The sequence below is a fragment of the Artemia franciscana genome, chromosome 3 (assembly GCF_032884065.1).
Source record: "Artemia franciscana chromosome 3, ASM3288406v1, whole genome shotgun sequence".
NCBI classification, from domain to species: domain Eukaryota; kingdom Metazoa; phylum Arthropoda; class Branchiopoda; order Anostraca; family Artemiidae; genus Artemia; species Artemia franciscana.
Genome location: NC_088865.1, coordinates 32,202,728 through 32,219,322, shown reverse-complemented (window position 1 = coordinate 32,219,322; position 16,595 = coordinate 32,202,728). Strand labels below are relative to the sequence as shown.

At 36.1% G+C, this 16,595-nt stretch overlaps 1 protein-coding gene across 5 annotated transcripts in view; it reads right to left on the bottom strand.

Annotated features, from left to right (window-relative positions):
• Nucleotides 1-16,595, bottom strand: part of LOC136025170 (Kv channel-interacting protein 2-like) — an 84,291-nt gene that overhangs the window by 29,640 nt on the left and 38,056 nt on the right. For all 5 annotated transcript variants that reach the window (XM_065700933.1, XM_065700938.1, XM_065700937.1 and 2 more), the window contains one exon: nt 9,626-9,695. Coding sequence is in view for 1 of the 5 variants with exons in the window: in XM_065700938.1 (XP_065557010.1) it covers nt 9,626-9,631 (6 nt within the window). In the remaining 4 variants the exon portion in view is untranslated. The remainder of the gene's footprint in view (nt 1-9,625; nt 9,696-16,595) is intronic.

The following is a 16,595-nucleotide window of genomic DNA, read 5'->3' as shown; positions in this document are numbered from 1 at the left end:
GTTAAAATTTTGCTTGTTTTGAGTTGGAATCGGCTATTTATTGTAATTTCTGTTCGTTTTGAGTTTCATCTATTTATTGATCGTGATTTGAGGTAGTTTTACGATTGGAAGATTATTTGACTTTATTTTTGCTCATTCTTGGCTTAATGGAGGTCTTTACGTTTCTTTGAAAAACTTATCTTGCAGAAAAAGTTTCTTAAATTGATTTCTGTTCAATTTTACTAACATAGTCTTTTTCATGGAACAAATAATATCGTACATTTTTTTCATTTTTCTTCTACAATAATCCGTAATAGGGGTTGTTATTTGTATGTTGGAGAAACTTTTTCAACAATTTTTAATCCTGACACAAATAGTATTTTTTTTATTTAATTTTATAGCTTCTGAAGTTGACCTGAAAAATAAAACTTTATATCAATTCCGAAAGATTCTATCTATGCTCTTTGACAACCTCAATACACTTACACTCTTTTTATTTATTTAAACTGTAAGGGCAGAAGTAGTAATAGTAGTGCCCCTAAAAATTTTAACTTAACACCCCAGTTGTTCTCGATATATTGCTGATGTGTCTTATTAGCAGCCATAAACATAATGCCATTTTATTTCAAACTGTCTACCTACTTTTAAATGGATAGGGTATCTTGGGGGGAAACATAGCAAGTGGTGGTGGAAAATTTTATAGGCTTAGGTTGAGAGAAATTATAAGATTATTTTTACTCGTCTAAACTTAATTTTATTACCTACATTCTAAGACACCTCTGATATAGAAATACCACCCCCATCAAAGAGATATAAAACAACTGGAGATGTTGAGATATCAATGAATTTAGATTATGTATTAAATGAGGAATTAGAGTGTGACTATTCCTACACAATTTGGAAGCACAAGCAGCAAGCTTGTTTAAATTCTCATCGATATGCTTTTCACATTTGGAAATACTTCATAATCAAATATCTTTAATTCTTCTGTTGTTAATAAATTATTACATTTTTTAATGGTTTTCAATTAAAATTACCTTGAATGTCTAATGCTAAAAAGTTGTTTTTCGATAACTCACAGCTCTCCTTCGCCCTCAAATATACACCGATAAAATCACGTTCCATTTCAAATAAAGTTGTTTACCAGATATTAACAGTCAATATTGCTATATCATAGGCGCATATATTGTTTTGAAATCAAATGATCTGGTGCATAAGGACAATTGCAATATGACCCCCTCCATTGATATATGTGGTCACCTTTATACCTACGTTGATATATGCAATCGCATTAATGCCTGCACTGATAGAAATGATTACTTCCGTCCCTACTTTGGTAGGGATGCATACGTCACCCTCTAGGGGGTCATAATACATCTAATCGTCCAAAAAAAAAAATGTTGCATTTATGTGTATGTGTTAATAAAGTCAAGCCCATACCTGTATTGGTAGTAAGGTATTACAACGTACATACGCCACCCTCTAGGGGCTCTCAATGCATGTAACCATCGTATGTGTTAATAATGTCTGTGTGTGTGTGTTAATAAGGTCACTCCTATACCTACGTTGGTAAAAAGTTGTCACAGCATACACAAGTCATCCCCTAGGAGGGTCATAATATATCTAACGGTCCAGAAAAAATCCAAATGTTGGCTGTGTTTATGTGTTAATAATGTTTATTTTGCAGGTGTTTTAATTTATATGAAAATATAGTTCGTTAATATTCCTATTTTCGTCTTTATAAACTTGTACTAATTTCGCAAGGAAAATAAATTCTATTATTATAGGTTAGCCTAGCTGAGTTGTCACCGCCAACTCAGGGTGGCGTACAACCTCTTTTAGGGTATGGAGACACCTGTAATGTCACCACCAGTAGAATTTCAGGATGATCACCTTATTGACTCTACCTCCGGTAACAAAGAGCTAGAATGGACCGACAAACTACTAAAATATTGTTTTGGAAAGGTAAGTGGAGATAATATATTTCATAATAATCACCTTAATGACTTACCCTCCAATAACAATGACGAGGACCCAGAGTGGATTGATAAGTTCCTGGAAGAATGTTTTGGAGATGCAAATGTGACTCCACCCATTATTTCAATAGATATCCCCCAAGATCAACCAAGTACCTTTGAAGAGCAAAGTATACCAGAGGATGCTTGTCTCGGCAAGCTCAGTCCCAATAATATTAAGCTATGGGAAGATACATATGGAGAGACGAATGTAACCCCCCCCCCAATATTTCAAAAAAGGGTTTTGATGACAGTTCTGGTAACCCAAGAGCCTTTGAACAGGGTTTGGTTGTCAGTTTTGCTCCACCAGATGATTTTGAAGAGCGGGGTGTATCAGAGAATGATTTTGGTTGGATTGACCAGCTCAGTCCAAATACACATAAATTTTGGGGGGATTCCTCTAGAAGGGTGATTGTAACTCCCCCTAATATTTTGACGATGATTACCCTAGTTCAGACAAGTGTCTTTGAAGAGTAAATTGCACCACAGAACAAGTTTGCTTGTGCTGACCGTCTCAGTTCAGATACTCTGGGAGATATTATGATTTAACTGGGTGATTTAACTCCACACTCCAACCCACTTATTGACACTGACGTTGAAGAAGGACAGAGGGTTAACAGTGTGGTAGAGGAAACCTCTGTAACACCCACTGTATCGCCAGAATATTATTTATTGTACTCTGTCTTGCACAATATATATGTCAATACGACCGTATTTAGGGATCCGTTTCATACATTGATAGCGGAGGATATTATCACAGACCCAATTGAAATAGTACACTCCTGTGTAAGCAATATTCAAGCCCTTCTTGAACGACAGATTCGGGAATGGGGCATGAGGGATAGCATAAAAACATCCATTGCATAGAATTTTTTTTATTAACTTAAATGTAAATATTTGTAAGTTTAAGAAAAATTTCATTTTAAGAGGTGGGATGGGAGATGAGTCCATAGTTTCAAATATAGTTCAAAATTGGAAGGGTGTAAAGGTGTACAATGATTTTTTTTCGGTAAAGGGGGATTAAGTGTTTCAAACATGCATTTCTTATAGCAGCCGATAGATCCATGAGAGATAATGATACTAAGACAAAGTTGGACCAATTGGCAGCTAATGGGGAGTGGGAAAAGTTTCCTAAAGTAGATTTAAATTGTTTAAATGGTCAATGTCCTGTAACAGTTAGGGAATCGACATTTTCGAGCGAGATTATGCATATTTAAAGATTGTTGCTGCTGTTTTACCATACGAAAAGAGAATTTGAGGAGAGTGAATGCAGTAATAAAAAGAAGGTGATATATCCAGTGAGGGCTCCGTCCAATGAATCACTGAAGAATTGGCTATGGCTTCTTTACACGCCTGCTACAGAACCGGATTCAATTGATCATTTTAATCCAATTACAGATATTAGTTGGGTTCTGGGTGATGGAAAAAGGGTCGTGGTGTATACTATTATTGCCCAACGTATTTTTTTAGATTTGGTCGTGAGAAAAAAAAGCATCATATGAGACAGTGTAAGCGTCACGGGTATCAATCTGTGGAAATTGTTAGTAGTGAAAAGGCAATATTACGTTTCAAGAACTAATCTTACATTACAGTAATGTGGGGGAAGGGGGTGTCAGTCTGCGACCATGACCATTCAAGCAATCTAATTTTATCGGGAGGGAGTGACTCTCAGGGGATGGCAAATAAATCCTGTAATTTGAATATTAGACAACAGTGCTTTCTACCTACTTATATACACAATTCTAATAATGATTTAAAATTCATTTTACCAGCGTTGGTACATTTACAGAAATTTCAAGTTGTAGATGGCGCATGAATAGATGGTTCTTTTTCTTATGGTATCATACCAAACCATCTGAGAAGCTGCTTGTCTTAGATATCTTACGGAAAACAATAGATAATGGTCATATGTGCTTGGATATAATCCGTTTTTTAGATTTCTATAGTTTTTTCCCAAATCCCTAAATCAATTGATTCAAGTACAGAAAAGTGACGATTTTAATAGTTTTCCTCTCCTTAAACAGCGCTATCCAGATGATGAAATGTATTATTTATTAACATGTAAGGGTATAATCCCGTATAAATACTACAACTCGACCTCGAGGCAACGTGAGGAAAACTTGCCACCCATCGAAGCGTTTTTGTTCCACTTCATTATCATCAATGCACCACTGTCAACTATGAATTTGCTAAAAATTTTCGGCAAAGAGATGATGTAAAAATGGAGAGGATTACTGCAAAATATACCAGGCAAGTGATGTATTGATGTTATTGAATATTCTGTGTAAGAACACAGAAAAATCCATCAGGAATTTGGGTTGCATTCGGGTTATTATTTTTCAACTCCTCATCTGGTGCTAGATTTAATCCTAAAAATAAGTAAAGAAGAAATATGTCTGATTAACCACATGGATCACCAGCTATTTGTAGAGGGATAAATGAGGAAAGGTTATGTTTTCCATGGGGATCGTATATTGGAAACCGATCCGACTGGACAAAGCACCGGTGAAAAGTCGAATGCAGCTTTTTTTATATGAATGTCTTTCTTCTGCATTCAGCGACGAATGCCGTCGGCAATGTCTCACTACTCTTTGCCGTGAGGTAATTACAAATGGCTTGACAATGCTTGTGCTCCAAATTTCCTCAACATTGTCACCATTGATGAGAATGGACCACAAAGATAGTTTTTAGAAATTGATGGTGCAACACCTTCGGAAGTTCATGATTCGGTAAAGGATTCTGTTTTTCCAAGCATAAACAGACTGGTGACTAAAGACTCTTTAAGTCAATATAATTTATCTTTTAGTAGAGGATTGGGCTATGCAGTGGATACCTTCAAAGCAAAAACTTATTGCTGACCTTAATCCAAAACAGAATATTGTTGTTCATCATGTTCTTTTGCAATTGATGGTTGCCAATGGTTTCAGGGTTACAAAGATTCACAGAGTCCTCCAATTTGGTCAAAACCATGCATGAAAACATTTATTGACACTTTTGACAGTAAACGTTCAGAAGCGAAAACGGTGGTTAGTTAGTCTTTAAGTCAATATAATTTATCTTTTAGTAGAGGATTGGGCTATGCAGTGGATACCTTCAAAGCAAAAACTTATTGCTGACCTTAATCCAAAACAGAATATTGTTGTTCATCATGTTCTTTTGCAATTGATGGTTGCCAATGGTTTCAGGGTTACAAAGATTCATAGAGTCCTCCAATTTGGTCAAAAACCATGCATGAAAACATTTATTGACACTTTTGACAGTAAACGTTCAGAAGCGAAAACGGTGGTTAAAAAAAATCTATAAGTGCATTTTAAACTCATTGCATTTTAAATGTGCGAGAGTTAAGAGTTAGTGTGACGTTGTAACCAACCCAAATAATATACTCGAATTGCAGCTGATCCCCACTTCAAATTATTCACTATCAGAGACTCCAATATGGTCCTCTTACATTGGAAAAAAAGAAATGTCATGTTCAATAAAAATATTGCTGCTAGTAGCTCAATTAAAGAAATATTCAAGAAAATCATGTTGTCGTTCTTTTAGAATGTGTGTAAGCTACAATGGCCGAGGGAGGGGAAAATTCAAAAGCATTATTGAGACATTGATTCACTCCTGCTAAACATTAAAAATGATAATTTATTAAATTATTTGGAAAATGGTAAGCATATTAGCTCTCGAATAGACTTTACCAATTTGGACGAGTCCATTTATCTGGAGCTAATGAAGCGACAAGCCACAAATATACTATTATTGCTAAAATCTGAAAAGGGGATTGACATGATCTTCCATGGTCGGCTTGCAGGTCCGAATGTGTACTGTGTAAGAACACACAATGAGGATATCAAACAAGTCTATAAGGCGGGCTTACACCCTATGCTAAAAATAATTTCGATATAAGTGTTTATAAAAACTGTTTGGAAAGTAGTTTAGTTCTAAGGGCAAAAGTCATGGCAATTTAAGTCATTAGATGGCAATTTAAAAACTGCACAGTTAGAGTAGAAAAAAGGCATGTCAGCCGAAGCCATGTGAGGGTGTTGTGAAGGTAATACCCCATGGGTACTATCGCATTTGAGATCGAGAATAATGTGTATAGTATAGAAAACATCTTGGTTTGGAGAAATTCACTGAAATCAACACAGTCTCATTCAGTTCAACTCAACACAGCCTCCTTCAGAGACCAGGGGCGAGTGTTGTCAGTTACGCCACCCAAGATATACAAGGTTCTTATAGAAGGGATTGTAGTATAAGATTCAGCGGCGGCTCATTAGATTATAAATGGGAATTTCTAGCGCCGTTTTAAGTCAAAAATGATTGGAGGGCAACTAGACCTCCCCCCCTCTCAAGACCCTTTTTCCCCAAATGCATTCGATCAAAATTTTGAGATTGCTAATTTGTTCAAAGATTAAATAAAAAAAAAACTGTGGGGTAGAAACAGCCCCTCAAAGCCCTTGGGCAAGTGTTGTAAGTTATACAACGGGGACATATAAGGTTTTTATGTCAGGAGTGGTCGTATAAACTTCTGATGTGGAGCATTTGATTAAAAATTAAAAGTTCTAGTTTTAAGAGTCAAAAGGGACTGGAGGGCACCTACCCCCTTCCTCTCTCAGACACACTCTTTTCTCCAAACGCATTTAATCAAAATTTTCATATATCCTTTTCGTTTGAAATAGTCCAACAATAAAACCAAAACAACTTCGAGGTAACATATCCCCCCTCTCCAGAGCTCAGGAAAAGGGATGTAACTTATAACTGGGGGCATATAAGATTCTTATGCAGAAGGTAAACATCGGAGGGGACTCACAAGACTAGACCAGCGTTTCCACTTTGACGGATTTTTCCGTCAGAAACGGATTTTTTGGGTCTTCGACGGATGAGAATTTGATCCGTCGGATTTCCGGATTTTTGACGGATTTTCAAAGATTTTATGTAAGAATCGAATTTAGTTGTTTTTATTCTCAGTTCTCAAACTCAAATCACACTGATGTTTTCTAAGTATCAATCTTTACTGTTGTTTCTTTGTTGTTTTCCGTTCCGACTATTTTTCAACCAGGGTTGATTCCCAGACTAATTAGCTCGCCTACTCCAGTCCAGAAACCGGTTTGGGGTTAACATGATCAAGTTGCATCCACTTTTCAAGCAGCCATGAGCTATTCAGTGAGTCATCAGGTCAGGTTGATTCCCGCCATTTATTTATACCGGGAGTTAGTACTGTGTTAAATTAAAGCGAGGAAAATATTAGAAACTGAGGAGGTCTTTTGTTTTATACGTTGATACGATACGTGGTTAGTAAATAGGCTACTTCACGAACTGAATTTCGTAGCTTTTCCTTCTTGTTTTACTGACAGAGTGTTACACGCGGTTACACGGTTTCTTTAATACCTGATAGAAGTATGACAGTCTTAGATTAGCGGAGTGCAACCAAAATCACATAGTAGGAGTTCGAAATCTGATTTTAGCCAGTTATTTGATTTTATTCACGCCCCTTGATTTTAATTATACCGGCAGAAATCACCTTTTAGCGGGTATTAAACGGCTGGTATTTTAGCTGGTAGTTGCTTCTCCAGAAGGGTCAAAGTCGGTGTTCGACAATGGAAACAGAGAAAGATATTTAAAAAAGACACAAAAAAAGACTTGCTTAGCCTAGCAAGTGATACTTCCTACATTGAGGGTTTCGCCTGCACTTTAACTTTCCAGGATTTATCCTAATATTCAGGATTTTTGGACCTTGGTAGGATTTTTTTTAGGTTTTTGAAAATACAGAATGCCGTTTGCAGCGAGAATTAGGAATTTAGTATGAAATGTAGCCATAATTGAAGCTCTATTTTAATTCTTCGTCCATTTTTAACTGTACGCCTAAAAGACCGCAGAAAAAATCTGAAAATCTGTGAATTGCCTGGACTATTTTACTTCTTTGAAATAGCTATAGTGGGAGGGCGGTAAACAAAATCAAAATACACCGACGCTTACTTTTATTTTATTTTGAGCTATGCTTTGTATCAAGGTTGTATAAGAGAGAAAGGTTGTATCAATTTTGTTTTCATCTGCTTAGTGCTTATCATAAGTATGGCTTACAAATCATATGAGGCCTAGAAGCTATTTTCTATGTAGTGCCAACTATTAGTCTATTTGTTGCATTTCATAAAGTGGACAGTATCATTAACTGATGTTTGAATTCATGAAGTTTTTTGATTTTCATGGGTGATTTCCTGGTAAAAAAGAAGGAAGGATATCCTTTCAAATACCTAAGTCGCACAACACAGGTTATCAAAGTTCTATAAAAGTGGAGTTTCGACAGGATTCTCGGACTTTTTGAGCAAGATTTTTCAGGATGTCTTAGATCCCTGGCAAGATTTTTAAAGAGAAACAAGTGGAAGAACTGGATTTCGCTTCAACTTGCTTTGACAAAGTAAATAGAAATGGAAATCTTTGTTAATATTTGAGTTGTTAAACGAACGTAGTTAAAAGATTCGGTCGCTCTGCGCGCTGAAAAAATTCTAGCCAAGATACAAAACAATTAATTCAAGGTGTCTAGGTAGCTGTCGAAGACCCTAATCACGCTAACAATCGAGCTGCAGGAACGTTGGCTAATCCACTTCTGAGAATCCATTTTGAATTTGAAAGCTATGTTCTGGAATTATTCAATGATTTTAACACACTCTTCTATAGTGAAAAGCCGGTCTTCTGTCATATAAAACCAGAAGTGGAGCTGCTGATCCGTATATTGGCAATGAAGTTTATGAAAGCAGCCTACGTCAGAGGGACGTCTGCGTTAGAGTAGGACCCTGAAAATGTCAAGTAATACCTTGCTTTGGAAGAGGTATATCTTCAATAGCAAAATAGTTTGTTCAGTTTAAGCTTGTTTTGCATATTCAAATAAACTTTACTTATTTATTCATTTTGTTTGTTTATTCATTTAATTAGTACCTGTTGGTTGTTTTTTTATTATGATTGTTTATTTAACTTATTTCGTTTTGGGTTCCATTTATTCTTTATTAGCAATTTCTGGTCGTTTTGAGTCTGAGTTATTGTTGGTTACTATTTCTTATGATCTTTGGTTTAATATGGTGTTTACTATTCTTAAAAAAAAAAAAAACTTGTTTTAAAGTTTTTTAATCCCTATAATGGAAAGATCACTTTCTGTGACCTTTGGAATGCGCTATACACAGCAGCACATTGAAAAATTAGACAAGATTTTTCACTTCTAATCCTTATAAACTTTCGAATCAATAGTAGCTCTGTTTGAAGCTTTAAAACCATCGTGAGTGGCTTATGTTATTACTATTGAAAGCACACTTTTCAAAGTCTAAATAGAAGTTATTTTATTGATAAAAAATTACCATTATTACACCTAAGAACTCCCGTAGGCATTATAACCTTGAATACTGAGAAAATAACAAGTCCTGTTTCGTCTAATAACCAGAATGTTTAGAGAGTAGTAGCCTACCGTTCTTTTTAATACAATCAAACTACTCCACTAAGAAAAGTTTTAACATTCTGAAAAAATTGAATTTGTTACAGCGCTTAGACCAGCTTAAATTTATTGATTTAATTACACAGCTTCCTTACCATTGAGTCAACTTTCTTAGATAACCCTATTTGTGTTGAGATCCGCAATTAGATAACGTACTTACCTCCATGGGGAAAAAACTTCGAGTAAATTTCTTTGAATGTGTCTTCTTGGACAAGCCCTTGGGGGCATTCCTGGAAAAGGAAGACATAAATAATCAACAAAACTCGGCTCAAGGGACACCTTTATAAGATTCTTTTGTTCGGAGCATTTCTAACGAAAATCAACATAATCTAATGGAAAGGTCACTTCCTCTAAAATATGCTCTACAAATCTTTGTTTTTTCACTTTTTTTAAGTGGAGCACATTTAATTAAAAAGAGTAAAACAAACATAACTATTTTCCTTGACATCTTTCCTGATTAATATCATTTTATTTAATATCAATTTTAATAACAATAATTTAAAGGGCATAAATAAAAATGAAGGCTGGAATATCTTGCACATCTTATACTAAGGGTAGAAATCATAGTTATGCTCTTACATAAAATAAGCATAAGCTGCTAAATAGGTCAAAGAACCCCAATTGAGATAGATCGAGAGATACTTGGTGTTTTCCCACATGATACAAATGAATAATTATTTCTGATTTTCGTCACAAATACTGACACAAATACAAACACAAATACAAATACTGATAATTTTACCCAGGATTAGGTTTACGCCATGCGCCAACTCTACTTCAGTAAAGCTGTGGCTATTGATAAGACAGTCAGGCTAAAACATTGATCTGAATTGGGCGTTTTAACTTTTCAAATGTAATTACAAATGATCAAAATTACCATAACCCTGCACAAGCATTTAGCCTATACAGAAAATATCAACTTCTTCATGCGTAGGTTTATAATTATTCGTTTGTCATTTGAAACCAGTCTTTTTATAGATTGAAAGCTTCGGTTAGTTTGGCCACTTCTTAGTATTATGCCGTTTCTGAATTGGTAAAAACCTTTAGTTTTAAGATATATGTGATCAATTCGAATCTTTTAAAGCATCAAAATCATTGGAAATATTGGCAGCTTTCCTATAATTGCAGAAATCTTTTTCTTATTTGTCTTCTTCCATGGCTAAAATGAAACTTCATTCTCTACTTCTTAATCAAATCTGTTATTTTCACATTAACTACCATCGGGTTTTTTAAGACAGGGATGCATCAGGAGGAAATTTTCTTTAAGGATTTCAACTTTCCGTCACGTCTAGTTTCTGGTTTGCTTTGAGTGAGCTTTTTGAGCTTTTAACCATTTCCTCTGATAGGTTGTTACCTGGTAGGTTCATACAATACTGGAGAATCCTGACATTTGCTCCAATTAGGAGTTTGTGGAGTAAACTATGGTTTTGTATCGGTCGTTGAACAGTTAAGATCTATCTATTATCAAACAGTTCGTGGTAACGAACTGTAGTAAGGAGCGACCCGGCTCAATAGTAACCGAAACTCTAAAAAACAGAATCTTGATACCAATAGTTACATGAAAAGAATTGCATTTTAATTCTGATTTTAAGTATATAAGTTTCATCAAGTTTAGTCTTACGCATCAAAAGTTAAGAGTCTGAGAAAATTTGTCCTTTTTGAGAAAATAGGGGGAAAGACCCCCTAAAAGTCATAGAATCTTAACGAAAATCACACCATCAGATTCAACGTATCAGAGAACCCTACTGTACATGTTCCAAGCTCCTATCTACCAAAATGAGGAATTTTGTATTTTTTGCCAGAAGACAGATCACGGATGCATGTTTATTTGTTTGTGTTTTTTTTCTTTTTCTTTTTCCCAGGGGTGATCGTATCGACCCAGTGGTCCTAGAATTTTGTGATAGGGCTCATTCGAACGGAAATGAAAAGTTCTAGTGCCCTTTTTAAGTGACCAGAAATTGGAGGGCACCTAGGCCCCCTCCCACGCTCATTTATTATGATAGCCATTTTATTCAGCATAGTCGAAAAACCTTATAACTATGTCTTTGGGGACGACTTACTCCCCCACAGTCCCCGTTGGAGGGGCTGCAAGTTACAAATTTTGACCAGTGTTTGCATATAGTAATGGTTATTGGGAAGTGTACAAACGTTTTCAGAGGGATTTGTTGGTTGGGAGGGGGGATTGAACAGAGGGGGTTATGTGGGGGAAACTTTCCACGGAGGAATTTGTCATGGGGGAAGAATATTTCCATAAAGGGGGCGCAGCATTTTCTGGCGTTATTTAAAAAAACAATGAAAAAATAAATATGAAAAAGTTTACTGGTTTAATATGAAAAGTTTACTTACTGGAAGTAAGGAGTAGCATTAAAACTTAAAACAAACAGAAAATATTACGCATACAAGGGGTTCACCTCCTCCTAATACCTCACTCTTTACGCCAAAGTATTTTTAGTAATCTCAACTATTTATTCTACGGCCTTTGTGATTCAGGGGACAAAATTTAAGCTTTAGTGTAAAGAGCGAGGTATTGACGAGTGGGCGAACCCTCTCATATACGTAATAAAAACATACGAATATAGACGTTTGTTACGTAAGCTAATTCGTAAGTTACGTATATCTTTTACTAATGAAAACGTTCGTAAAAAACTAAAAGTTCTAGTTGCCTTTTTAAGTACCCAAATAATTAGAGGGCAACTGGGCCTCCTCCGCCTCCTTCATTCTCAAAATCATTCGATCAAAACTATGGGAAAGCCATTTTGCCAAATAAATAAATAAGCAAATTTTGTTTTAATTATTCATCTGAGGAGAGCCGAAACCAAAACATGGATTAACTAAAAAACGTTCAGAAATTAAATAAAAAAACGAGTTTTTTTAACTAAAAGTAAGGAGCTACATTAAAACTTAAAAGGAACAGAAATTACCCCGTACGTGAAAGGGGCTGCTCCCTCTTCAACGCCCTGCTCTTTACGCTAAAGTTTTCACTGTTTTAAAAAGTAGAATTGTGGCAAAGAGTCAAACTTTAGTGCAAAGAGCAAGGCGTTGAAGAAGGAGCAGCCCCTTTCATGTACGGGGTAATTTCTGTTCCTTTTAAGTTTTAATGTCGCTCCTTACTTTCAGTTAAAAAACTTGTTTTTTTTATTTAATTTTAAAAAGGATTAATCTCAGTTTCAAACCAGTTGTTGGTAAAGGACTTTTATTCTGATTTAATTAGACACTGAATTCTTTCAGTAGTTATGAAATAGTGAGAACATTTTTACGTCTTATAAACTATCCAGTTCTGATTTAGCAGTCTATAAATAAACTTGTCTGACTGCTTTTGCCCGGATACAACGATTGCTATGCTATGTTGTAGACTTATGTGAATAATATCGTCATAATTGCTTAAATTAATTGTTAAAATATAATCTTGGATACAAAGGAGTGAGTTCTGCTTTCGAGCTAGTTCCTGAGAAATCCGGATCTGGGTGATAACCGTGCCCTTTTAACGGCTTATGCAAATTGCACATTGTAAACTAGTGTGGGTAAAAAATAAGTTTTTGCAAAGGTAGGTGACTTATATTATTTTGATAAAGTCAGAATAGGAAAGAAAGCCAGACCCAAAAAGCAACCGGACAGAAGCTGAGTTATCGGATCCGGTTATGAATTCTACTAGTAATTCGATACGAGTGTTAATGCGGACTGCCAGAAAACGAATGCAGAGAATATCATTAAAATTTTGGAAATGGTCCAATCTATAAATATGAACACGGGAAACCCTAAAGCAGAGTGTACTTGAAATTCAGAATGATTTGGGTACAGTTAACAGTCGTGTTATGGTGCTAGAAAATAGAAGTAGTGCAACGGACAATGAAATTGCAACAGTGAAATCGGAACTTCTAGCTCTTCTAAAAGCCCAGTGACAGCTGATTAAGAAATGCAATGAGGAAATGAATGTGGTTATGTCCCAGTCTCTTGTTGATGAAAATCGGGACATGTTGCATAATTTGCTGTTTTGGGACCTTAATGATGTCCCCTTGAATGAGGCTGCATCTCGGGTTTCCGAGGTGATTGTAGCTGGTTTGTCACTCCCAACCGACAAGTTGCCACCATTCACTGTTGTTAACTGTTCCAAAAATTTTGTTAAAATTAGGGTGGACAGTGTCCAGGCGCGTTTCTTGATTCTAAGTAATACGAAAAAATTAAAAGGGAAAGAGTTCGGTGTTTATAAGTCTGTTTTTATTAGTGATGATGTCTCACCGTGTGTACTGGTTTTGCGTAAAGAATTACTTGGGTTACGCAAGCGTTTGGTGGATAAAGGTGTGGAAAGTTGAAAGGGGCGCTCCAAAGAGAGGAAATTCTGAAATCATTAGCCCAAATGATAGTGCGCGAAATGCAACACAGCCACCTTTTCTTAGAGATAGGGCCACGATAAATGAAAGGCAGATCGCACCTCGTAAGCTACCTTTCCAAGATCAAAGTGATCGGTCGAAAGTATAGGGAGATCAAGGCCATGGTATTGTACAGGAAATAATAAATATAGTGTATTGGAACATTCAAGGATGGAGTGAAATGAAAATTAATAGTCTATTGGTATCGCAGTGTATGTTTAATATTGTAGCATTAACTGAAACTTGGTTTGAAGATGAAATTCAGTTTGAAAGGTTTCGGTATTTCGGTGGCCATCGCAAAAAATCTAAGAATGGACGAACTTATGGCGGAGTAGCAATTTTTGTATCTGATAAGTTTTTGTCTAAGCAAAAAGTCCAACGGCTGAAGAGTGTTTCTTGTAATTTGATATGGTTAAGAGTCGAAGTCGATATTTTCTCCTCGAGACTTCAGGCTGAACATATTCGGGGGATATCGTATGCTAGTTTGCACAAGTTATAAAAATATCATTCGGGATGTATCAACCCCATGATCCCAGAAATTAATATATTTTTTTTTCATTTGCTTACGGATATTCACGAACCCACCAAGTTTTTGGCCGCAGAGTCAGAGCGGACTATCGCTATCTACTTTGTGTCTTAGAGTTTCACATTTCCTTGAGAATCTAGCTCTGTGTTTGTACTAAGTGATTTTTCTTCGTATACTATGACTTTCAAATTCGGTGCTGTAACTCCAAATCTTCCTGGAAATCATAATTTCTACCTGTGTTAGAAAAAAGGAATGCGTTTGATGAGATTTCCCTGTCAGTTGAGTTTCGTTTAACAAAAGGCGCTTACAGGCATTTTGAAGAGTTAACAAAATTTTGGAAATTGCTTCAAAATTAGTTTCAAGGAAATTTAAGCCCCCAATATCTTTTGATGACAAAACCTACATGAGCTATCTTCTTAACTATCTTTTTCTTACTGACAACTCCCATTCAAATCTGCTTGAGCACTCTTAGATGGATATTAATTCAAAATTTAACGTCTTTTGAGCGCCCATAACGCAGGTCTTCAGATTGTGCATCGGGGAGCTACCAAATGCTTTACTTAACGCAAAAGACTTGGAGGCCTTAGGAATCCTCCAAGTCTTAGACAAAATAAAATCTTTGAGCTTGGTGGTAATTTGCACATATACTGTCACGAGAACATTGCTTTATAAAGTCCTTCAAGAACTTAGCATTGAAGTAGAAATTAAAATGTTTCCGTTAGTAGCTAGTCCCTTTTTAACACAAATTTTTTTCTGGGAGGCCCTTGTTTAAAGATTTGAGGTACGCTCACATCATCTTGTCATAAGTAGCAGTCACAAGTAATCTCAGTTGCAGTCGTAAGTGGCTAAAAAAGGAAGTAGTTATTGTAGTCACTAACTCATGTACTCGGACTGGTCATTACCCATCAAAAGCAATTGATGTCACCGTTTTAAGCAGCTGGAGTCTTAATTAGTCGTAGTCGAAAGTATTTGCAGTCGCTAGTAGTCACAGATGCCAGTAGTCATAGTTGTGAATAGTAACAGTTGCAGTCATAAATAGTTACAGAATAAGTAGTAGTAGTTATAGTAGTGGTAGCATAAGTGGTAATTGTAGCCGTAGCAGTTGTATTAGAAGTAGCAGAAGTAGTTGTACTGGCCCTGAAAGGTTCAATTTAGTACCCTCAGACGTTCCTGGGATATCGCTTGCATGTCCTTTTGGCAACCTGCATGCACATAGTGTGTTTTGATTTTGTTCAACTTACACCCCAATGTCCCCTGAAAGCTTCATCTTAATGCACTTAGCCATTCCAGATATATCTCAGATCTGCCCTTTTAATATCCATATTTAGTTAAACACCCCCCCTCAAAATGCCCTGATAGCTTCAACTTAATACCTTTATCCGTTCCTAAGATATTGCAAATACGTCCTTATGACAAACTTGGTTGGACATAATGTCTGTTGTGATTTGCATAAGAGTTTCCAATAATTTGGTCTGAAAGTTCCAACATAACATCCCTAGCTCTTACTGGCATATTGCGAATACACCTTCTTGACAACCTGGATACTCATATAATTTGTTGATATAGTTTTACGATCCCTGAAAACAAAATTTAATGCCCTGTTCTTTTCCTAAGGAACTGTATCTACGAAATTTTGACAACTTGGGTGCACCTAAACCCTTCTGATTTAGTTTAGTACCTGCATGCACACAGTGTGTTTTAGTACCTTTAGGTTCGTTCAACATCCCCCTCAACATACCCTAAATTAACAACTAGATACTCGAAGCCGTTCCTACGATATTGCTGATGCACTCTTTTGACAACTTGCATTCACGCAGTATGCTTTGATGTCATAAAACATCAGCTTCGCCATTCCCTGAAAGTCTTAGCATATTACCCTCTGCCACAGAAATACCAGTTTTCGTAGTAGAAGTAGGAGTCGTGATATAAGTAGTAGTTCTAATGGTAGCATACAAATAGTGCATTTTTGGTTAGATCAGCATCTCCTCAACATGCCCGTTTAGATTCAACTTTCGTTCCTTAGATGATACTGATGCGCTCATTCGATAATCTGCATGAACTTAGCGTATCTTAAATCTCTCCAACGTTCTCCTCAACAATCCCTTGAAGTTTCACCGTACCCTTTGCCTTGGTAATGGTAGTACTAGTAGCAGTAGGAGTAGAATTTTTTGCACAGTTACAATTTAACTACTATATTTTGTGGTTTATAAAAAAAAGGACAAAACAAAGATAAGTTT